This window comes from Typha latifolia, chromosome 14, assembly GCF_019914945.1.
Source record: "Typha latifolia isolate L0001 chromosome 14, TyphaL0001v2, whole genome shotgun sequence".
NCBI lineage: Eukaryota > Viridiplantae > Streptophyta > Magnoliopsida > Poales > Typhaceae > Typha > Typha latifolia.
The window spans coordinates 7,030,692-7,055,170 of record NC_133099.1 but is presented as its reverse complement, the minus strand read 5'-3'; the positions used below and the strand labels follow the sequence as shown (position 1 = coordinate 7,055,170).

General features: G+C 36.1%; 1 protein-coding gene across 2 annotated transcripts; it reads right to left on the bottom strand.

Annotated features, from left to right (window-relative positions):
- Positions 1-2,106: 2,106 nt before the first annotated feature.
- LOC140800840 (tyrosine--tRNA ligase 1, cytoplasmic) lies at positions 2,107-17,819 on the bottom strand. 2 transcript variants are annotated; one of them, XR_012111319.1, is made up of 10 exons: positions 17,573-17,806; positions 17,358-17,505; positions 13,413-13,696; positions 13,175-13,271; positions 12,636-12,741; positions 12,467-12,549; positions 4,045-4,286; positions 3,583-3,807; positions 2,834-2,893; positions 2,107-2,416 (listed from the first exon to the last, which is right to left on the bottom strand). XR_012111319.1 is itself a non-coding variant. In XM_073155731.1 (10 exons), exons 1-10 carry the CDS (start codon positions 17,692-17,694, stop codon positions 2,396-2,398), a joined length of 1,173 nt encoding a protein of 390 aa, XP_073011832.1. In that variant the 5' UTR covers positions 17,695-17,819; the 3' UTR covers positions 2,107-2,395. The 2 variants fall into 2 exon arrangements, 1 of the variants encoding a protein (XP_073011832.1); XM_073155731.1 differs by having other exon boundaries at positions 3,583-3,688; positions 4,141-4,286; positions 17,573-17,819.
- Positions 17,820-24,479: the final 6,660 nt, after the last annotated feature.

Below are 24,479 nucleotides of genomic sequence, written 5' to 3'. Positions count from 1 at the left end.
TAAGTCTCTAAGGCAAGTCTTATTTCGAGTTGTATAAGCCTTTATTGCTAGTTCGAGTATGACTCATTATACCTAACCTCTCTATATATATGGATTGAGCTTCTTTATTTAATCATCCAATCATCCAATGAAGAATTAAGAATTATGTTTTAGCCTTAGACTATTTTAAGAGTAATAATCTAGGAGTAGAAGTAAACTTATCATAGCCGTTTATTTCTCTTAGAGTATATCTAACTTAGAAACTTAATTATACCTCCAAATTCTAGCCACCATCATCTCTACAAGCCGCCCTACCTTACGACTGTCCACCGCTACCTTTGGCTGGTTGCTACCCTCCGACGACTGCCGCAATGTCAGATAATTACCAATGTCCAATTCTGACCTTCCTCCACTATTTTAATTTATCTTTTTCGTTCAAACTTTGAATCATGTGAAACTAAAATCATTATAACCGTGACATCTGAGGCTTCTTCCTATAAAAATTTCAAAATATTCTTATATCTAGATCATTCCAAATCTGATTCGTAATATGTCATCGGGTACTACTAGGTCTACGTCATCATATCCTTCTTTCTCTCTCACTTAAATACCCTAAGAGTATGAGTCTAGTCGATCAATAGTAAATTGCTCATCGTTGGGTGAAATGGCTGCAATCATCTGGGATCAATAGACTGAGACCTCAAGCGTGAGCCCTAATATGTAATATAATAAATATCCTCTACCCCTAACTTTGGCTCGGGAGGTATCGGATACTATCGAGACGTTGATCTTACAGGTTTTATTATTGTGCACGTATGCTAGTGGCATGATATTATACCGCACAAATAAGCATAATGAAAATTCATTATTATCGTATATTATGTGCTATCATACATAATCATGCCAACAGATACGCATAGAAATCATGATACGTATAATCTTGTAGAACAGTAAAAAAATATAACAGGTACCACATGCATTAATAACAGTAAGAAATTAAATGTATGCATATGCATGATATAAAATCAATGATACCATAAAATATGACATTGGATTCTCTGCACTACTCCTAGATTGTAGAAGTTTTACTTCCCTCACAATCAATTTTTATTTCTCTGTCTTTGTTTTTAGTATGATGTATCTGTTGTGCTTGCCCTACATATATTTTGGCATTAAGATCCACATCGCATTAGTTAACTCTCAAATATTGCATAATTTCAGGTTTGGTGCTGCATATCGATGCAATAATATATATTTATTTACTATATGTTTAAAGTACATTATTGTTCAATCCACAGAATTATGTAATAAATCTAAAGAAACAATATATGAGCTTATATGCTCACTCATATAGTTTTTTTTTCAATTCATGCCCTATGAGACTCAGATCCTTATTTGAAAATGCTTGGTACAAGGTTGACTCTGAACGTCGGTGACATTAATCTATTAGATCTTTGTTTTGGAATTGGTCCTCTATCAAAAGGTTAGATGGTCATATAATAAGATCGCACTCTGAGATATTCTTTCACCAAAAGGTATCACAGTTTCTTCCTTTTGCTAATTATGTCAATCCCATTAGCAATCTATCCAACATATATTTTCTAGATTTCATCTACACCAAGCCCGACATCAACCAATTTGAACAATTAATATTGATTTCAATTGATACATACGTCTCAATTTTTTTTGGTGCTTCCTAAGAAACGCAACAAAAGCATTTTCCACTAGGAAGCAAAATATTGAAACTTCCTATTAAGGACTTTTCTTTCCTTCAATTCTATTTATTAATGTTTAACTTCTGCACTAAGTAAGTTTAGGTAAATTTACAAATTACCTTCTTATGGTTATACTTAAAATCAAACTACCCCTTAACTTTTAATCTATATCACTTTAATAACAATTATCTCATCGTCAACTATGAATTTAATCTTAGACAACCTTAGAGGGGATTTGTAATTTGCCCAATAATTTTTCATTGTCTAATAAATTTTAATTGAGATTCATTTCCCAATCCCCAATCCCCAATCCTCAATCCTCCATCCCCGATCCTCCTAAATAATAAAAAAAAGAGGGAAGAAATAGCGACTCTTGATCTTGAGTTTCAACCCACCCACATAAAGCACGTCCTAAAGGATAAAGCATTAAGTTTAATTCCATAGCAAACAACTGTCTCAATGGCTCTCTCAAACACATTCTTCTACAAATAAATAGCGGCAAACTATCAATTTTGCAGCTCCAAACCAGGCAGAAAAAACTGCCAAATTTCCAACAACTTGTACGCTTCAGTACAATAGTGCAAATTATTTGCTTGTCGTTCAATGAGAAAATGCATCAACTGTGAACATAATGGATATTGACTTCCTCAATACAAGGGAATAGTCAATGTTGAGGCAACTACAATGAAGCTGCTTTGTAATCACCTGCTAACTCTGTACGCCTGCAAAAAAGGGAAACATGATACAGCTAGCAAATGATAAAACCAGCTTATAAATCAATAGTGAGAAAAAAATTTACGTAAGAATATAATTATGTTTGATATAGCCATTATAAGTAGAATTTTTTGCACCAAGGGCATGGAATCTGACAAGCTAATAGAGGAGGACAGAAAGAATTGGCAGAATGCCAGTCCAAAAACTAAGAGATGTGAGGTCCTTCAAAAGGTGATATCTGCTATTCCAAAGCTCTAAGATTACTGAATTGAAGATTTACTAGACCAGTCCAAGTCTATGGCCCTTAAACTTCTCTTTGCCACTTCCATCAACAAGAATATAGCATGAAGACCTTTGATGTCACCACTAAAATACACAGGAGAAAAACATAAAGATTGAATTTACAGGGATCGTCGGAATTGTACCTTGACAGATTTCAGTAGTTCTTTGGCCTCATTATTTTTTTTGAAGTGGTCACGGACAGGCTGCAAATCATTAGCAAAACAGAAATATAATTTTCTATTTTTCTTTGAGAAGAACATTGAAACACTCAAATCCAGCAGGTTAGAAGAGCATGAATTAGACCCCATAGTCTGAGGCCATCTGAATAAATCTCATGTTCATATTTAAAAGGGGTTGTAATCCATTAGCACCAAATTTCAAAATCCTATTCAACACCTAGATCATGGATTATTGTGTTGTGTGCACCTGTGCCAGTGCCTCATCAGAACGGATATTGTGGAGTATCTTGATATTGGCCCACGTCAATCCATGGTAATACTAGTGAAGTCTCATGATAGTCTGTATTGTTCCCATGATGACTCCATGCAGAACAAGCAATATTTTCCAGTATGAGTGTCACCCATGCCAGCCACTGGCCAAGTGAAACTGTGCATATGGCTAACCAATACTACTAGTAGGATGATAATTCTTGTTTAAATCAACCCCTTCTTCTTTGGTTTCCCAGATTCCCAACTTCTTAGGCAGATGACTTTTAAGGGATCACCCTCTATTTCCCTAGATTTTATCATTTCAGTTTTTGTTTGCACAAATGTTGTCAAACCACTCTATGTACTATGAAGCTTTATTCATTGCTAAAAAAGTGTCAGTTTCAACTCCACAGGTAGATGTCAATAAGAACTTCCAAAGAGAGATTAAAGCAAGAGAAGTTTACCTGCAATATCTGATTTAGTGCTTTTGCAAGGGCAGGCTTTACATCAGCTGGATGTAATGTGCCAGTTTCATAATCTGCAATTAGTTCTTCCATGCTGGTATATGTCCTGCCAAGATACAGAACCAAAGTGATAGATGTCATCACAAAGTCACTATGCACTACAAAATCGAAAAAAGCATAGAAGACTTGGAATCTTGAATTTGCATGTAGTACTTCGTAGACCTACTGTTCTCATATAAACCCCACAACATGGATAAAAGACATCCTGAACATAATAGATAGCCACAATGCAAAGAACATTGACAGGTACTTCAGTATCACAATCCAACATAAGATGGCACTATTTTAACTGATGTCCAGTATCACAAGTACTTCAGTGAAATAGTCATTAAAGATATTATAAGGGAACCTGTGAAGCAGATGATGTCCACCACGACAAATACTTAAATGAAAAGTCGTTACTTATTCCTTACAAGAGAAATCTTGGAAATCATAATCAAGAAAGAAGGTAGAAGGACAACATATTCATAATTTGGAATTAAGATGCAAACCACTCACTTGTTACCACCATTTTCTTCTTGTCGGAGTATGTCAAAACTATTAAACCATGGGAAGACAATGTACTTGATATATTCCAGACAAGGATTCGCCTCTACAATTTTAGGAGGGCAGTAAGCTTTCTTTATTTTCACATTTACTTCAGCCTGCAATATGCAACAGTTAGATTTAGTAAAAATATCCTGATCTGCAAGACAAGAAGACAGTACAAAAGGAAGTGACAGTAAGATGAGTATAAAAGGGAATTCCACATTTCATGCATTGAAAGATGGTAGAACTATTACTTGATAGGCTAAAAGGAATTAAAGTTAAATACTAGAGCATGCCCACATTTATCTACTAAAATCTTATCTATCAGCCTACTTCATTCTTTTGCTCGTTTCATGACACAATGCATCTGCGTTTGATGCTGTCTGTCTACTTTAGCATTTAAAACTTCCCCTTTAATTTGTTGTTATGGTCATGATTCACCAGCATGTGGCATGGTGATGCTGATGGCACTCCAAAAGGCTAACATAGGCTTTCGCAGTAACCCAGAGAGGGAGGAGATGGAATCCTGTCAAGACATTCCATTGTTGCATGGAGAAGCCACTGCTGTCTCCAATGCTAGGATTTTTTTTTTCTTTTCATGAATCGCATGGAGAAGATGATAGCAGATAAATTAGGTGTAGCAGATTGGAGAGGATCCATTTAGGATAAGTCAAGATCCATTATCCCTTAAAATAGAACTCGCATTCTCTATCATTTAAATTATGATCCAATAAGCTATCACTTAAATTAGAATCCAATATATTACTTAAATCAAGATCCAATAAGATATTATATAAAATGATATACTCCTCTTCTCCATGATCCACACGCCTTCCCTTTGAAAATCCCAGCATAAATGGAGAGGCTGCAGTTGATTTCGGATGGAGGGATGACGGTGAAGGGTTCCAAACCATGTTCTTTTCTTAGATAAGAAAGTCATTAAGATAGAACTAATAACTAGGTAAACCACATTGCATGCTATCTCAGAAACATGAATACTTCAAAACTCCAGCTGTATCACATCAAGCACCTTATCAGATATGATACTGATTGGATATTTCACAAATATGTATCAGATACTTTTTTTACCTATCTGATTTTTTAAAATTAAAAAATAAAGGATACTCTCATATACTTCCAAAATATTCAGATACTGAAAGTCCAAAGACCAAGTCAAATTAATGGTTCCATATCAGGTCAAATATTCTATTATTAATGATCTATGAATTTAAAGGGAATCAACATAAGAATTCATCCCACAAATGCATAATCAACTGATGATTTATTAATTAATGATCTTTGTTCTTGATATAAGTGTCTAAAATTTGCTATAAATTATTAACTTTGTTGATGAATAAGTTAATGATGTGCTTAAGAAGTTTTTGACCAAACTAGACCTCTTTTAAATTTTTTTTTACCAAAATAGACTATTTCTCAAATTTATTACCAAATGGAGTCTAATTCACTGTAGCACTAACAAAAACGTTAAACTTATCAGCATATTTGAAAGCGCTTATTAGTTCCACGTTTTTATCCCTCAAACAATTATTTTCCTCAACTACTGGAAGATTAAGTTAAAAAAATTTATATACATAAGACGCTAATCAGTTTAGTATTTTAAGGCCAAACAAAAACACTGAATTGATTAGCATTTTTGCTTAAAAATAAAATGTTGAATAGTTTAACATCTTTATCAAGGCTACAGTAAATTAGACCCCATTAGGTAATAAGTTTGAAAAGTAATCTATTTCGGTAAAAATAAATTTAAATAGGGCTAGTTTGGTCAAAAACTTTGTGCTTAAGTATTACTTGCATTACTTGCATACTAGTCATAAGTTATTATAATAATAATAACAATAACATGAACCCAATATGATACAGGCATACACATTTTTTGCTAGCGGATATATATATATATAGTATATATACACAAGCTATGTCAAAATGTAGCATAGATACAGAACAACACGGGCACGACGATACAAAAATCTTGAAAAAACAAGATATAGACACGTCTAGGATACAGCAATAAAAAATTAATAAATAAAGTATATATATATATATAACTTTTAATTATAAATTGCCAGTATTTAGGATCTAGTTCCACTAGATCCTAAACCTTCATGTGACAAATCACATTTAGGATCTAATTCACTAGACCTTAAACACTCAATATTTATTTTTTTCCTATCATATGTGACAAACAACGTAATATTTAGAATGAGAATATTACATACAATTCAATTGAGCATAATATTTCTAACGACTACATATATTGACAAGTGTCATTTCCATATTGCCAAGTATCATTATTTTGTGTGTATGTTAATACATAGCATCCATTGACAAGTTCCCTATAAATTAACAAGTCATTATGTTGTTAATGTTAACACGACATGCATTAACAAGTTCCCTATAAATTAACAAGTACCACTGCAATATAAAAATAGAACAAAAGAAACAACAATAGGGTTGTTGCACTTTCTTTTGGGGGCTTCTCCATCCATGAGAGAGAGAGACAAAAAGAACAAAAAAGTACACTTGTTTCTTTGTTCTCCATCTGAGAGAGATACTGCATCGAGGGAGGAAGATTTATCAATCGACACAGTCGTCGCCCTCCTCTCTCACCACCAAGAGATACCCCCAACATCGTCGAGAGATATTGCAGTCGCAAGAGAAAGAGAGATCTCATAGATATTTCAAATAAGGACTTTTGAGTGTGTTAGATTTATATTTGCTGGCAATTATGTACAAAATATTCTAAGTGGATTTTTTTCATGTATACGAGTTTTACACAAGTATAGAATATCTCTGGTTTGAAAAATTACAAGATTATTGAAGAAAAGCCGTTGAGTTCACACCGCGTTCACAAACGCGTTCGAACATGAAATCTGCGTTCACACAGACAGAGAGCCGCGTTCACAAACGCATTCGAACGCAGAATCTGCGTTCACACAGACAGAGAACCACATTCACAAATGCATTCGAACGCAGGTACTTGCGTTCACACAGACCGAGAGCTACGTTCACAAATGCATTCGAACGCGAGTACTGCGTTCACACAGACCGAGAGCTGCGTTCACAAACGCATTCGAACGCGAGTACTGTGTTCACACAGACCGAAAGCTGCGTTCACAAACGCGTTTGAACGCAACCTAAAGAATTCAAGTTGTCGCGTTCGAACGCACTCGGGCCCGTTCGAACGCACCTGAGATCAAGTCATGTCGTTCGAACGCACCCGGGCCGCGTTCGAATGCACCAACGAAGTTTGATAAAATTGGACTTTCGTGAGTACAGATAAGACTTGGATTTGGCTCTAGAAAAGCAATCTTAGACTACTTCAACGACTCAAGGTAATCGAACTCGAAAGAATTCAATTCGAGGAGAAGTACAAATTGGAACTTGAACGTGTCAAAGATCTTTCTGAACAACTTGACAATGCAAAAAATAAAATCAAGGCTGATGAAATTGAACTAGAGCAACTTAATAAAAAAGTGACATTTCTAAAAGGGAAGAACAAACTTGACGAGATTCTAAAGGCTCAAATCTCTGGAAAAGATAGATATGGTGTTGGATACAGCCTTGAAAGCTTTAAATTATGATTGTGGTATTTAGACAGTGGCTGTTCAAGACATATGTCGGGTGACAAGTCGTTATTTTCTAATCTTGAAAAACATGAAAGGGAGTTGTGACATTCGGAGATGGTAATTCATCCAAGGTAATAGGTAAAAGAAAGGTAAGTTGTCCGGGGGTTCCTATTCTTGAAAATGTTCTTTATGTTAAGGGCTTGAAAGAAAATCTTCCGAGTATCAGTCAATTTTCTGATGAAGATTATGAGGTAAATTCTCCAAAAATGATTGTACTATTATAGATCATGATGGTAATGTTATAAGTTATAGATCTAGAACATCTGATAATTGCTATGTTGTTGGAACAACACAAACTGAAATGTAACAGTGCCTCTTTCGACATTGCAGATATTTAGCATCAACGTCTTGGACATGTGAATCACAAAGAATTATTTACTCTGTCCAAACAAGAAGTGGTAAAAGGAATACCTAAGATGAAAGAAATGTCAAAAAGAGTGTGCGGTTCGTGTCAAATTGGAAAATAAATTCGGATCTCACATAAGAAGATAAATGCAGCTACCACCGACCGTGTGTTTTAATTAGTTCACATGGACTTGATGGGTCCAACAAAAATGGAAAGTCTTGGAGGTAAACGCTATATATTCTTAATGGTCGATGATTACTCTAGATATACCCGGGTTGCCTTTCTACGTGAGAAGTCTGAAACCTTTGAAGTTTTTAAATCACTATGCTTAAAATTGTAGAATGAAAAATCTACAACCCTAGTTAGGATTCGTTCTGATCATGGTAGAGAATTTGGAAATGAAAATTTTTTGATATTTTGCGATTCTCTTGGTATTCAACATGAGTTTTCAGCTCCTATAACTCCACAACAGAACGGGATTGTTGAAAGAAAGAACCGAGTTGTGCAGGAAATGGCTAGGGTTATGCTTCACGCTAAAAAGGTTACTCAAAGGTTTTGAGCGGAGGCGGTCAATACAGCGGTACATGTGATAAATCGTGTTTATCTAAGACCAGGTACAAAAATGACTGCTTATAAAATCTAAAAAGGTAAGAAACCTAGTATTAAATATTTTTGAGTTTTTGGTAGTAAATTTTATATCTTGCGTGATGGAGAATATTTGACTAAAAAGGTTACTCAAAGATAAATGCAGCTACCACCGACCGTGTGCTCCAATTAGTTCACATGGACTTGATGGGTCCAACAAAAATAGAAAGTCTTGGAGGTAAACGCTATATATTCTTAATGGTCGATGATTACTCCAGATATACCTGGGTTGCCTTTCTACGTGAGAAGTCTGAAACCTTTGAAGTTTTTAAATCACTATGTTTAAAATTGCAGAATGAAAAATCTATTACCCTAATTAGGATTCGTTCTGATCATGGTAGAGAATTTGAAAATAAAAATTTTTCCATATTTTGCAATTCTCTTGGTATTCAACATGAATTTTCAGCTCCTATAACTCCACAACAGAACGGGATTGTGGAAAAAAAGAATATTTGACTAAATTTGACACTAGAAGTAGCGAAGGCATCTTCTTGGGGTATTCGAATAATAGTAGAACCTACAGAGTATTTAATGTTAACACTTTTATTGTTATGGAATCTGCTAATGTTATGATAGATAAATCCACGACTGATTTAACATCTGCCAGAGTGAAATGGAATCTGCAACGTACCGAAACTATCTGCCAAAGTGAAATCAAATCATCCACTTTCACAAGTGATCGGAGACGTGAATGACCAATTAAGATAAGATGACAAATCCAAAGTGAGGTATCATTTACTTGTTATACATCTTCTTATGAACCTAAAAATGTGAAGGAAGCATTGTTAGACGATTCATGGGTTAATGCTATGCATGAGAAATTAGAGCAATTTTCTAGGAATGATGTTTGGTATTTAGTTCTTAGACCTAAGAATGTGAACGTCATTAGAACAAAATGGATTTACAAGAATAAAAGTGATGAACATGGCAATATAGTTCGCGGGGTGTCTGTATACTAGGACTCAGATGTTATTCGCGCTGAACTTCGTCTTCCTGATGGTGAGTTCCAGTATCTAACTTCTGCTCCACTTCCAGATGTCGATGAATATGCTGGCACTGTACTGATCAAAGGGGAACGTTGGAAGGGAAACATGATGCTGCATGTGAAACTGACGTCAGTGGCTCGCATGCTTCACCTGTTTTGTCTGTACAATATCACCCCCAAGACTCGGCATTCCAGTATTAGTCTGGATCGTGCATTCCTTCTTCATGCAATGTTATCTAGAGTCTCGGTTGATTTAGTTGCGGTGATCTACGATTCGATTCTCACAGCTGCACAGAAAGAAGCACCTCGTGAGGGGTTACCGTTTGGCATCTTTATTACAAATTTGTGCACTCAGAGTGGGGTGCGTGTGGATGCTTCGGAACCTTCCCTTACTTCGCACAAACCATTGGATCGGATGACTCTTAAGCGGAGTCAAGCTCACGATAAGTCGTCTCCTCTCAAGCCGTCCTCTTCTGCCGCTGGTCGTTCATCGCACCTCGACAGTTCTGATGATAGCTCTGACGGTGACACATCTCACACTGAGGGGGAGTTACCACAGTACTCTGACCGTTTCAATCAGCTTAGTACTCAAGTGCAGAATCTCCATTCGACAGTGAATGATTTACGAGCTGAGCAAGCTCGTCAGGGGATTGTACTTGACTCTGTGTTGACGATTCTTCATCGTCAGTTTCATCCGAGTTCCTAGTCTTTGGCATTTGTGTCAAAAAGGGGGAGAATGTCTAGGTGTCTAGATGTGTAGGGGAAGTATGGGAATAAGGGGAGTTTATTAGAGTCTTTAGAGTCTTTATAACCTTACTTATAACTTTGCTTGGAGTAATTGTGAACTTTGTCTGCTTAAGTACTTTTGAACTTATGCTCCATTGATAACTTGTGTTTAGATTGTTTATTCATTTCAAGTTATTTTCACTTGATCTTGGATTGGTATATGTTTATTTGCAAGGATTGATGTGCAAAATATTCTAGACTTGTTGATTGCTCAATTTGAAGTCTTTGTAATATCTTGTAACCTAGGTGTTTTGTCACAAATTGCCAAAGGGAGAGATTGTTAGATTTTTATTTGTTGGCAATTGTGTACAAAATATTCTAAGTGTATTTTTTTTCATGTATATGAGCATTATACAAGTCTAGAATATCTCTGATTTAAAGAATTGCAAGATTATTGGAGAAAAGCCGTTGAGTTCACAAATGCATTCGAACGCGGGTACTGCGTTCACACAGACCGAGAGCTGCATTCACAAATGCATTTGAACGCGGGTACTGCGTTCACACAAACCGAGAGATGCGTTCACAAACGCGTTCGAACACGGGTACTGCGTTCACACAGACCGAGAGCTGCGTTCACAAACACGTTCGAACGCAACATATAGAATTTAAATTGTCGCGTTCGAACGCACTCGGGCCCGTTCGAACGCACCTGAGATCAAGTCATGCCGTTTGAACGCACCCGGGCCGCGTTCGAACGCACCAACGAAGTTTGATAAAATTGGACTTTCGTGAGTACGGATAAGACTTGGATTTGGCTCTATTTTGGAGATCATATATAAGGATTATGATGTCCTATCTCTAGGGTGGTTGAAGAAGCATTATTGAAGGAGACTTCTTGAGGCTACATCGGTTATTTAACTAACAAGATTCCACTCATCATTAAAAAGTTAATCTTTCGCCTTAAGGGTTATCTAGACGAAAGATCAATCTCGAGGGTTACTTAGGTTGGACTTCAATCACAAGAAGCAATGAATCGTGAGTTCTAGCGAGTGAGACTGAGAAAAACAAAGTCGTTTGGATCGACGGGTTGTTTTATGAGTCAGTCTTGTAACTGCTACTATTCTAGTGATTGGTTTTGATCCGAGTTTGGATCCGTGGTTTTTTTCCGTTTGAGTTTTTCCACGTTAAAATCTTGGCGTTCATCTCTGCTTTCGTTCTTAATATTTCTACGGACTTTTACTTAAGCGAACGAATGATATCATTGCCTAGTATTTAGATACATACTTGTGTCTAGGGGTTTTTTCAGGGTGGTTGTTAGGGATTTAGGGCTTTGAGTTTTAGTTTCACAGGTTATTCGAGTAAGAAATGAAATTTTTTAAAACCCTCACTCATAACCCACGAAAAGTATTGTCGGGCTCCTCCAACATATCCCCAACATATCCCCGACGTATCCGAAATAATTGTTAGTTATTTTCTAATATTAGATACTTTTCGTTTGTCCGACGCATGTCGCACACTATCACAACAGCGATGTTCGCGTAGCGTGCCTCCCAGCCTATGTATCATTAGCGCATCATATTTGTGGCATTTGCATCCGTATTTCATGTTCGTATCCATGCTTCATAACATGTTACCTTCTATGTATCGCTTAAGGAATAAGGCATGCAAATCCTATTTTAGATATCAATCAATTGTTTTGCCAAGCACTTAGCAAAAAAGTAACAAGAATCTGAAAAAGCTCCACTACTTGTGCATTGGCACATAAGTGATACAGAAAATGTACCATTGTGTGACGAAACAAGTAATATACATGATATTTAATACTCGTCAATAAAATTCGTAGCTGTTTTAAGTGCAGCAATGTCTGAGAGGCTAGAAGAAAACATCATCTAGGTTCCATATACACTAAAAATATATCAACATTGTTTCTGTGTAAAGAGTGTGTACCTCCTCATCCTCCATGAAAATAGATGAAGATGGATCACTTTTTGACATTTTCTCTTGCCCTTGTTGTAAACCAGGCAGCATGTCTACATATCAATTTTAATTAAGGATATTTATTTACTTTTTTTCCAAAATGTGCATATCAAAGAACAAAACATCTGCAGTAGGATACGATGCGATAAAATAATGGGCTTGTTTTTCCTCTTGATGTCATCACAATACTCTCTAGCTAGCACGTTAACCTTCCTCTGATCCATCCCTAACTGGCAAATATCAGCCTGAAAAAAATGTCATGGAGTCTTGCATCAGGTTGAGCCAACATGAGCATTTCAATAAAATCTTAACATTATGTGGTATCACAGAAAGAAAGATGGAAGTTTCAGCCTCTAAATGCCATCAGTTAGAAAATTCAAGAAGGTCCATCAGCTGAAAAGTAATCAAATCAGCAACAAGAGAATGGTCCAGGCCATACTGTTACTATGTTTATCTTTCCATTCAAATTAGGATACTTCAGAATCTTTACACAAGCATTTGTAATGAAGTTTAAATAGAAATCAATCCCTAATGGATGCAAACATTTTCTGACTTTGACTGACAAGTATCATAGCATGAGAATAACATGTGAAACCAATAATAAGAACTTTTTTTATTGTTTTAAATCTGACATGCCATGCAAAAAAGAATCATTCAAATTCAAGCAATAAAAATGACCTTAAGGAAAAATATGTCAGCACATTGCATGCAAGGGTAGAATATCTGAGCTGCAGTCAGTTCATCTTGCTCAGATCGACCCATGATTTGACTACACCTGCATAAATAGTAGGTGACTCATGTTAAACATCAGTGAAGAGGAACAATAAAAGGATGCAATAGCCAACAAATCACTGCACCTGTTCTGAGGCTATGATAGCTGAAAGTGAATAAAAACAGATACAAAATGCAGAAGTACCTCAGAATCCGTGGAAGTTTGTTTCTTCGAGCTATATCCATGACAAGGGGCCAATACTCATCTGCCCGGCTGTTTATTTCATCAGACGACCACAAAAATACAACATTGTCAAGATTCATTCCAACAGCTTTCCAGATCTCAATCAGATAGCGACCAATGGTTCGTATTTTCTTCAAATCACCACCCATCTTATTGTTCAGCTGGGCAAACCAATCAGCAATCCATATTTTAACTGTGCAACCAGCTGAAGTCAGTTTGTTAACATTTATTGTCTTCATAACCCCCTGATCATAAGTGAGAATATGTTCAGTGGCTTATTTAAGCACAGCATGGAACAAAATAAAAGTCGCGTAAGCTTAATAAAGTAATACATATATGCATCAGTTAGAACATCTCCTACTCATGAACAACCATAATTAAGTTGAATAATTATTTACCCTAATAAGTTTAAAGATCAGATAAAGCATATGTATAGAACAAAAATTGTTAAAGATGTTTCTCGGAAAAACTATTGCAGCACTAAGCAATCACTATCACCCAAAAGCCCTAGCTTTAAAATTTTGTGCTTCAATGGAGTCTAGAAAGAATAAAATGCAAGTTAACTAAAGAAGGCAGAGTTCAACCAGTGGATAAATCCATGGTTCCAAAACTCAGTATCGGGATCAAGCGGCCGCTAGAAAAAAATGATACATATGGGCTATATCGATTGTATCAATCATATTAGCCACCCGGTATTAGATAGAACTGTTTTTTAATTACATAAAGTTCTAAATATTATTTAAAAATATAGAAAGCTTCCTTAAAATTGTAGAAAAAAAATAGCACTAAAAAAATTAGTCACATATGAAGCCTATAAACTAAAGAAAAAATTCATTGAAAAATATGATGAATTCGGAACTAAATTTGATAAATTTTTATGCTTGTAATTATTGTTGCAAAAGTGAAATGAAGATCTCTCTCTCTCTCTTCACTGTTGGTTTGCAACAGTGAGAAAATGGGAGTTAAAGAGTAGACGAGAAATAGAGAAGAGAAATAAGAAAAAAAATAAAAGAGAACAAAAATACTCACCCGAGTTCACTGAAGTATAGAATAGCCGGAGAGGCTCACTAAATCGACAGTCAGATGAGCTCGAAGTATGAGAAGGAGAGTGTAAGAGATAGAGGATATAAACCAAAAACTTGAAAAGAAAATAGCTGGGGATATCAATTACTAATGTCTTCTAGATTAGATCCATTTTAGATTTGACCTGAATTTTTTTTTAAAAATTACTTTCAACTTATCCGACTAAAACTAACCAATCCCAAAAGGAAATTAGTTAGGATCGCGATCGGTTATGGCCAATACAGATCTAAATCGGCCGATTCAACTTGGGTCGACCAAAGTTGTGAACCATAAATAAATCTTCCATCATTATTTGATAGTTGAATCCCATAAACAAGTACTCCCAAACCAAAAGAGTTAGGAAGTGAGAGCATATCCACCAAAAATCGCACATGAACAAGTATCCTCTAAGAATTGTAGAGTACAAAGAAAAAGATAACTTTCTAATAGCAAATAGAACAATACTACATCAAGTATATTTGGCTTTAGATTCCATAATTTTTTAATTGGACTTTTTGCTGACAACAATTTGCCTTGTGACAATTTGCTGACAAAAATAGGTTGTGGTGGCCGCCATGGCAAATTCACCCTCTAAGCACTAGATTGCAATCGTATCATATTGGAAAGGCATTTTAGGACTAGTAGCCGCCTTGGCAGATAGTAGCCCACCATGGCAATCTAAATGACTACTCATTTTACTACTTTCCAGTTCAACCAATAGTAACTAAATTACTTTCCCTAATTCTATTTGTACTCACCTAAAACTTGGTAAGAAATTCAATTGTGTATGCTAATTAAAATCAAGGGGAATTTGTATTTTACCACCTCATGGTTTGACTCAATTTTAAAAAGTCTCAATGTATTTTCAACTAAAGAACGTAACCGTCATATAGTCTTAGCTAAGGTGCAACCATTATCTTTCTTATCGTACTTTACCACACTAGATATCAAATTTAAAAACCCTCATAGAGACAAAGTTGTAGAAGATTAGATAGAGTTTCCAACGTATTTAATATAATACTGATAAAAATTTTAATAACAAAGATATGATAAATATATTAGATATATGTATGGTTTTGTTATATCTTTGTCGTCTAAAATTCTATTAGTATTATTTTATATGCATTGAAAAGCCTATCCAATCTTCAACAACTTTGTCCCCATCTTCAAATTTGAGATCTAATATGATAAAATACGATGAAAAAAATATTGGTTGAACTTTAGTCAAAATCATGTGGAGGTTTACTGCTTAAATTTCAAATACATGGGAGCTTTACGAAATTAAGCCAAATCACAAGGGGGTAAAGTGCAATTAAATTAACCCTAAAATCAGTCTATATTTGAAAGAATTTATCTAAAGTCTTGTGATAAGAAATTCTGTTAAATTTGTAATTGGGATATAAGATTATGTCAATAGTAGTAACAAGTTGGAAAATGTTTGCACTTGGGCTTGTAGATGACTACAAAAGTTTGCTACAGTGGGCACTTCTTTTTTCTTCTTTTTCCTTTTTCTCCTGACTTAGATAAGAAAGAAGAGAAGGACGAGGAGGCAAAAGAAGCAAAAGTAGCAGAAGTAGAGGAAATCTAGGAAGATCTTAGATAACTTGCTTAAATCTTGCCTGATTTTCTCATTCTTTGAATAAGAAGGCATCTTTGATTAAAAATGTAATATATCTTTTACATATCCTAGCACCCATACTTGCATGACTGAAATAAGTAAGGATAATTGTCCTGCACCAGTCCACCAATTTCATCTTTCTAGACAGTTGATTTACAATATGTCAAATGAGTTGACTGGCATTTAGAAGGACCATAGTATATCATGTCATATGTTCAAAAGGCAATGTTGCAAGATTGCAATGGCTTATATCAGCAAAAGAAAAGTAGCTATTATAGTTTAATATTAGTATTTGTAATCAATAGGAGACTTCCAAAGTTTATAGTACACACTCAAAATTAGAAGAAAGCATATTTTTGTTATTCCACTTAATAGCTAAATTTTTAACCTTGAACAAGGAAATATACATAAGAGCAACACAATAAAACTTATTCACATCGATTTTGTCAACATCATGCTTTATGTTTCTTGCTTTATCATGACCAAAAGAAACCCAATAGAAATCCTCATAATGGGAAGGCTAAGTCGACACCAAATCTGGAATTGAGAACTCATACAACCAATTCATCAGCCAAAAAACATTATAGGAGCTCAAAATTTCTTTCTTTTCTTTTTATTTAGAGCAACTAACATCAATATCAAGGCAAGGTAAGCTTAAATTTTTACTCAACAGACCAGACACCTTCATCCTTAATTTCTGTTTGATCTGCTTTCTAAAGAATTTCTCCTTCCACCGCAATAACCAATGGCAAGCATAGCAGAAGCATAGGCTTTGTGGGTACCCGGCAGAGGCAAGGTCTTGTAGAGCCTCATCAAGCTCATCCACCTCAGTGATGCCCCCAAAGTAGTGACCTCCAAGGAGGGAGGTAGACCACGAAATTGAGCTTGTGCCTCGGGCTGGAAGAGGGACCAAATGCTAATTCTATCACGTTATGGTTGGGGCCTGGACAGCGACCCAAAGAAAATGGCAGTTTAAACTCATTGCAAAAGGAGAAAACCAGATATTCTTTGCCTGCTTGAATGCAGACTAGAGGAGGGGGAATTCACGTTCATCTATATACAAATCAACCCCTTTATTAGAAAAGAAGCATAAGAAACATATCTTGAACTCTATTCGGAAGTAGTCAAAGCCCATTATCTATACCATGTCTAGTCCATTCCCAATTCATAGATTAACATTTATCACAAAGCAATACCAACAATAGTACGAAATGTAATCCTTAAACCTGGGCAATGTGCATCCTCCCGGAAGGCTCGAATCCGTCGTAGCATATCGGGTTCGGCTTCTTTTCCAGGAGATTCCGCAGCTCGTCCTCCTGAATGCACTCCTCCCCGATGCTCCTCACCAGAGCGAACCTCTCATCCAACGTTAGCCTAGAGACAGACGGAAGAGAAGGTTTAGGGTTTTGAGAAATAGGAAGTGGTTGTCGGAGGAGCTTACCCGTAGACGGCTGGGGGAGTGGGAAGAGGGGAAGGATCCAGCGAGAGGGATGCGACGTCAGGGGGAGAGGATGAAGAGGAACTCGAGGATGCAATCTGCTGCTCCCCCGGTAAGCCCGACATGGTGGTGAGATTGGTGGAGCGGCAGGAGAAGGCGGCTACGGGAATGGTGTAATAAGTACTATGCGACTACTCTTTCTTTGTTTTGGAGGATTAGGGTTTGGATTCATCTTTCAGAGTTTTGATTCAAAATATATATATATATATATATATATATATATATATATATATATATATATATATATATTTAACCTAAATAGGGGGCATTTGCACTTTAAAAAAATTTAAAATTTTAAAATTGGAATCTTGTGCAAACCTCTTAATGTAAATTTTATGCACTTCAAAAAAATAAGATTTTATGCACTTCATTTATAAAATATACATACTTTCTAATAGTGCAATATTACTAGGGTTATTTGTACCAAAATTTTACTTAATTTTTATTTTCGCGAGCCAAAACTTTCCTTTGTAGATAAGACATTTTCACTCTTTTTCTTTCAAGTTTGCCATTATGTCGTTTAGTGCTTATTAAATATTGATGGAACAATATAAAAATAAAGAGAAATGACATGTACCTAGAGCTATCAAAAAAGCCCGTGGGCTCGTGAGGTTCGTGGGCTCAACTCATTAAGAGCTCGACTCGAGCTCTAAATGAGCTGAGCCGAGCTAGCATATTAGGCTTGAAAAGAATTATCAATCTGAACCGCAAATCATTAGATCTAAGATTGAACATATGATATGGTGTATATATATGACCTAAAATCTAAAGCCTTAGTCATCTAGCCTAGCTCCCCGCTCCGCTTCCCATCTCCCCCAACTCCCCTTCCTCCATCTATGCCCTTCGCACTGTCTCCCCCTCCTTTATTGAGATCCTCCTCTCCACCGACTCTCGTCCTCTTCCAACAATTGCGATGCTGCCTTCGTCAAGATCCTCCTCCATACCAACTCTCCCTCCATCTTTTGCTCCCGCACCAACTTCCCCACCCCATCCAGCGATACCGCCTCATCCTCGAGCTTATGGACAGCAGATCCCTCATTGTGCCCCTTTCCATGTTGTGCTAAAGCTAAAGCTAATTTTGTGCCAAAGCTTTTTTGTGCTAATTTTATGCTAAAGCTGAAGACCCTCATTGTAAATACCAATCCACTCCCACCTCATCGCCCATGGGGACATCAAGCTCTCCAACCTCCTCATCGAGCTAACGAGCTGACAACCTTTCTCGAGCTTGAGTCGAGCCGACCTTTCTAGCTCATCTTGAGCTCAAGCCGAGCTTGAGCTAAGAAATATTATTAGTGTCGAGTCAAGCCGAGCTAGCCCCAACTCTCTCAAGCTCGACTCATTTACACCCCTATATGTACCCTCTTGTTCTTCTTCTTATGATGTTGTTTCTTTTTCTTTTTTTCTCCTTCTTCTCTTTTGTTTTTTCTTCTTGTTTTTCTATTGCCGCTATCTTTTTTTCTTCTATCTCTTAATCTTTTTCTTTCTTTTTATATAAATCTCGCTAATCGCTCTTTAATTAATATAGTAAGAGACTAATTAGAGATAATTTAAATAAATAAAAATTATTTAGTCTTTAATCAATGTTTCGCTCTTAATCAATGTTGTAAATAAATTACAATATCTACTTTAAAAAATATGAATTATAGTCATAATTTTATATTTAAACTAAGATTTCGCTACAGATAATTTTGAATTTGAAGAAAATTTGAATACAAAAGTTCTAGATCATGATGTTATAGATTTTATCCAATTAATTTGATAATATTTGGACGTTAGATTATTATCTTGTGAATATTTTTTGAAAATTGTACAGAACTAGAATTTTATATTTTAAGTACAAATTTGTACTTAAACTATAAATTTTACACTTCAACTACGAAATTCTAATTTTGTGCTGTTTTGGAAGAATATTCATATGATATTTATCTAACATCCAAATATTATGAGATTAATTGGATAAGATCAGTGACATAATGATGTAGAACTTTTGTATCTAGAGTTTCTTCAGATCGGACAAAATATGTAGCAAAATCCTAAGTTAAGTAAATTCACAATTTAAGTATGAAACTGTTTAACTAATCCTAATTATCTCACCACTATCTCCAATTAATCTCATACTTTTTATTCTTTTTTTCTATAGAAGTCTCTCTAATTGCTATTTAATTAATACAGTAAGAGACTAATCAGAGATAATGGTGCAATAATTATAATTAGTTAAGTAACCAATAGCTATATAATCAATGTTTTAAAAGGAGAGAATTGCTTAATTCAAATTGTTTAATTTTCTCTAAAAATAACTTAATCAATATTGCAAATAAATTATAGTATCTACTTATGATACAATAAATTTGTAAAGTATTAGTATTATAAATGTCTTTAAAATTTTGAATAGAATAGTATGTATACCACTCTTCTCATTCCCTTTGTTTTGACCATATTTCATGGTTAATTTACAAATTTTATAAATTAACAATGAATTTTGTAAAAAGAAAACTGTGATACAGTTAGAATTTCATGCTTAAACAAGAATACAGAGAAGTGATCCAACCATACTCTTTTCTTGTTGTTGTTGTTGTTGTTGTTGTTGTTGTTTCTTCTTCTATATGGTAATCTTTTTCTTTTTTTTTCTATACAAGTCTCTCTATTTGTGATACAACTAGAGCTGGATTAGGTTGTATCAAAAGAAATAAATTTATTTTGGAAGAAAATAAAGTTTTTGTCAAGGGGCGTTCGAACGCTGGGGACCATGTCTGAATGCACCCGTTCGAACGCCTACACACGTTCACAATTACAAAGAACGGAAAATACGCGTTCAAATGGCCTTGAGCACATTCGAACGCACCGTGGCGAGAACACTTTGTTTTTAGAATTATATTTCTATTGTTTGAGTCCAAAGTGTAGCCTTTAAATATTGTAGAGTGCACCCTAGTTGAGTTATGTTATGAAATTATATTTTCTTCTCATATTTCTCTCTCTATCACTCTCTCTTTCTCTTCTTCTTCCTTCTTATCCTAACTTCTCATCGACCCTTAACCTTCATTGGTCGCGGCCCTACTTTTTCTAGGAGTGATCTCTTATTTCCCTTCATCATATTCCCATCTCTATTCACCAATATTCTCATCCACATATCATTTTCTCTTTCCTTTCCACTACCATCAAGATCTCCCTTCAATCCAAATAACCATCACAGTAGGAAATTAATCGAAGATAGTGGTAAGATAATTAAAATAAATTAAATTAAATAAAAACTCTTTAATCAATGTTTTAAAAGGAGAACTTAATTTCTGTTGCAAATAAATTATAATATCTACTTAAAAAACTATGAATTACAATTATAATTCGTACTTAAACTATGAATTCTTCGTTCCACTGTAGAAAAATTCTAAATTTGAAGAAACTCTAAATACAAAAATTTTAGTTCATAATGTCACTGATTATATCCAATTGGTTTCATAATTTTATGACATAAGATGAATATCTTCTATATATATGTGTGTGTGTGAGAGAGAGAGAGAGAGAGAGTTTTGCTCTACAAAGACTCTTTTCAAGCTTGGCTTGAAATTTATTTCAAGATTGGGAAGAATGGTCCAGCTTGGATCATTTAAGTTTGAGCTATACATTATACCTATGAATATTGAGTTGCAACTATATGTTCCTTCTCATATTTGATTTTAATTATATGTGTTAATTAAATGTTTCTACACAGATTTGGCATGACAAAATCAATAGTAGTTTTCCTATTTGCATGCTAACATTTAACATTTAATATTAACATTTCTTTTAAAGAAAGAAAAAAATTATCGATTAATCTTTTTTGTTAGAAAAGACTTCGAAAAACTAAAAGTTGTAGAAGCTCCTCAGAATAAGATCCCTCCTAAGTAAGTTAGCTAGCCAATCAACACCATAATTGGCTTCTCTATAAGCATGTGTGATTTTATATGTTTGAAAGTGTCTAGTAAGAATTGCAATATAATCAATGATGGTATCAATGGGCTCAGATACACTGTTAACTCCATTGAGAATGTTGACCAAAAGTTGAGAATCAACTATCCATAGCTGCGGAGTGCCTTTGTTCTTTATGCACTGCAAAACCTCCCGAATTGCCCAAGTTTCTATTGTCAATGCGAGTAGGATTGGCCACACATATACCTTACAAGTAAAGGAGTAAAATTAGGTTGTCTGGCAACAAAACTTGCACCACCACCTTTCTCTAAGCAATCCACAAAAGATCTACAACGGTTAACAACCTTGGTAGGGGCTCCTATTTGATGAGGAGGTCTGCAGGCGTAGGTTTTGATTGATCAATATGCAATTGATCCACATTTCATTAGTTAAAGTGAAACACTCATCTTAAAAAGTCACATGTTCTTCACATGAAAAAATCCACGTGACTCTCACATAAGTGTAATATTCTCATAAGTATCTAAGATAGGTCTAAACTACAATAACAATCCAAGCAAATAATTTTATATAATTTTATCTAGAGATGATTATAGTCGAGCATATTTTATCATGTATTCGATTATGCTGATTTGGAATATGAGTACATTGGTGATATATATAGAGATGATCAGAGATGATTCTACTGCTATGATTGTTTACCGAGTTGATCTGTAGCATGAGTATGCATGTAATAGATTAGCATGAGTATGCATGTATTGACGATATATTTGGAGACTATATTGCATCATTTTCTTTTGATTTCTATTCCACCTACCCTTAACCCTGGGCTGAGTGAGTAAGGGTATTGCCTAGCCTAGTCAGAATACGACTACTAATGATAGGCGGAAGTGGTGCAGTGTCTATAGGTGTATAAAACATGTCATGGTCATCATAATCGTTACATTTTATATTCACAACAATTATAAATCTATGCAATGGTATACCATACAGGATACATGTAACGCATTATCACACTAATGTTTATGCCACATTAACATTCTCATAATATTATGATGAGCAAGTTATCAATAACTACCTATGCAAAGACATAACATGGTGTACTAAATGCATGCATTAATACCGACATTTCCTATAGTGTCATGACAAGTATAATGACTGTAATTATATTTTTCTAGATTTGTATAACTCTACTCGCCTAGGGGGTCTCCACGGTATAGTAAATCTCGTCAGCTAGCCAGCTCCTCTGGAATCCCAAAATCCTCCTCACGCGGTGTCAATCTTATTAATTCACACAAGTAACGCCATACGTAAGATTAACAAACTAATAGAATTAATTATCTTGTTAGCGTATTTATGATTGGCAAAAACATGAGTCGTGGTCTCCTAGGGCAAGTCTTATGTTATCTTACAATTCACATGATACTAAATTGTCATTACGACGGATCCGGCTAATTAAATTAGGTGAAAAAGATAAATAGGGTTATAGGGTCCAAATGGCCCCAAATAGGCTAGGCTAGAGGCAATGGGTAAGCTCAAACCCAAAAAGCAAGAGAGCCTTAGTGGGCTGGGGGCCAGCCACAGCCTACCAAGGTTGGAATAGTGGGCTGCAAATTGTAGCCCACCCAACATTGGGTTAGTGGGTTACAGCCTGCAAGCCCACCCGGGTCCAAGGCTAGGTGGGCTGCGGCCTGCAGCCCACCCAAACCGAGCTAGTGGGCTGCGGTCTGCAACCTACTAAGGGGGAATTGGTGGGGGTTAAACTCCCACCCTTCTACCCCATCTCCTCCCGAGGGAAGGAGGTCAAGGTGGTGAGAGGGATCCACAGGGTTGCGGGCGGTGCGGCACGAGGCCGGCGGCGCAGCACGAGGCCGACGACACGGCCACGAGGCCGGCGGCGGCCACGAGGCCGATGGGTAAGTGAAAGGGGAAAAGGGAAGGAGGTGGACCCGACGGCAATGACCGCGCTCCATGGCCGGCGGCCATGGGGAGTCCATCCTCCCCCCATCACCAAGGGCCTGAAGCCCAGAGATGGCTTCTCTCCCTCTACCGGGGCTTCTCGGATCAGCAGCTAGACGCGAGGTCGTTGGCCGCCGTGGGCTCCGACGACGGCGAGGGAGGGGGGTTCACTATCAAAATTAATGGCAGGGGTGGGGGGAGACTTACCGGGGGGTTGGCCGACAGGCTCGGCAGCTCTCGGTCCGGCTTCGGCGGCAACAACACTTCGTCGACTCCGGTTTCGACAATCCGCGAGAGAGGGGGAGAGGTGAGGTGGAGGAGTTGATGAGAGGCGTGCGATGGCTGCAGTGGGGGAAAGAAGGAGATAGAGGAGGTGGGGAAGGTGGCGTGGACGACAAGGGAAAGGGAAGAAGGAGAAGAGAGGATAAGGGCAGGGTGGCAGGGCTGATGCACGTGCTTGGCGCGCGTGTCAGTTAGAGGGATTTTTTTATTTTGGGGTGTTATAGTTGTTTACAAAGAGGTTTTAATCCGGATTTTAAAAGAATTTCTCGTCATACAATTAGAAGAGATATTTTAAAATATTTTGTTGAAGAAAAAGAAAATTAATTTTAGATTTTGAAAAATTAAAATCTAGAATTTCTTTTACTAGTGATATTTGGACTTTATGCCAACGTTGGTCTTTTATGTGTATAACCGCACATTTTATTGATGATAATTGAAAAATACAAAAACGAATAATTTATTTTCGAAAGCTTGATGAGAGTCATATTGATGAATATCTTTCTCGTACTATTATTGAAGAGTTAACAAGTTATAATATCCAAAATAAGGTTTTTTCTCTCACTCTTGATAATGCATCTAATAATGATTCCACAATTTCTAATCTTTGATGTTTTCTTCCTTTAATTTGTAATGGTGAATTATTACATAATAGATGCATGTGTCATATTATAAATTTAATTGTACAAAGTGGTCTAAAAAAAATTGCTGA